Source organism: Apis dorsata, unplaced genomic scaffold (genome assembly GCF_000469605.1).
Source record: "Apis dorsata unplaced genomic scaffold, Apis dorsata 1.3 scaffold_598, whole genome shotgun sequence".
In the NCBI taxonomy this organism is placed as follows: Eukaryota; Metazoa; Arthropoda; class Insecta; order Hymenoptera; family Apidae; genus Apis; species Apis dorsata.
This window is the reverse complement of record NW_006263802.1, coordinates 46,833-47,606: the sequence shown is the minus strand read 5'-3', so window position 1 is coordinate 47,606 and position 774 is coordinate 46,833. Positions and strand designations below refer to the sequence as shown.

At 18.7% G+C, this 774-nt stretch overlaps 1 protein-coding gene across 1 annotated transcript in view; it reads right to left on the bottom strand.

The window, feature by feature from the left end:
• Nucleotides 1-774, bottom strand: part of LOC102680141 — a 21,889-nt gene that overhangs the window by 5,862 nt on the left and 15,253 nt on the right. The window contains 3 exon segments of the mRNA XM_031513149.1: nt 46-135; nt 138-173; nt 621-774. The exon segment at nt 621-774 is cut by the window's right edge and continues 126 nt beyond it. Coding sequence (XP_031369009.1) covers nt 46-135; nt 138-173; nt 621-774 — 280 coding nt within the window.

Genomic DNA, 774 nt, shown 5'->3' with positions numbered 1-774 from the left:
AAAAAAAAAAAAAAAAAAAAAAAAAAGAAAAAAAAAAATGAATAAATCATATATTTTATTTGAAATATAGTTCTTTTTAAAAATACTTACATTTTTACAGTATCTTTTTCCTGTGATACATTTTGTTCCGTTTTCGGCGACAAATTTTTATTTTCTGTTGTTTCTAATTCATCCTATATTAAAAATCATTCATAATGTATTCGTATTATTAATTTTATTACAATTTATGAAATTTATTACAATTTAATTTATATATTTTTAATATATTCGTAAAATTTTAAAAATCGATTCTAAAGACCATTGATATAAATTATATGATCATAATATAAGTTAATATAAAAATATTGGTTGACTTTTTTTATTAAATTATAAATATTTATTTAAATTTGTATAAGATAAAAAAATGGAATCATTTTAATTTTTTTTCATCTAATATAAACTTATTTATTATGTTATAAATCTCAACAATATTTTTTTTGTCAATCTTTATATATTTTATATATATTTTTTTTAAATTTTTAAATTTTTTTAAATTAATATTTGAAAAATATTCCTTAAATATATTCATGTATTCAACATCTATAAAAGACTGTAAAAAAGTTATATGTTAATTTACTTACGTCATCTTCGCTATCCATTTCCATTTCTTCATCATCACCTTCAGCTTCATCTCTTTCTGAACCATCATCACCCTGATCTATAGTTACAGTAGTCGTCACTGGTTTGAGAGTTGTACTTCCAATAGTAACAGTTTGAAGTTTTACTTCTTTTAAC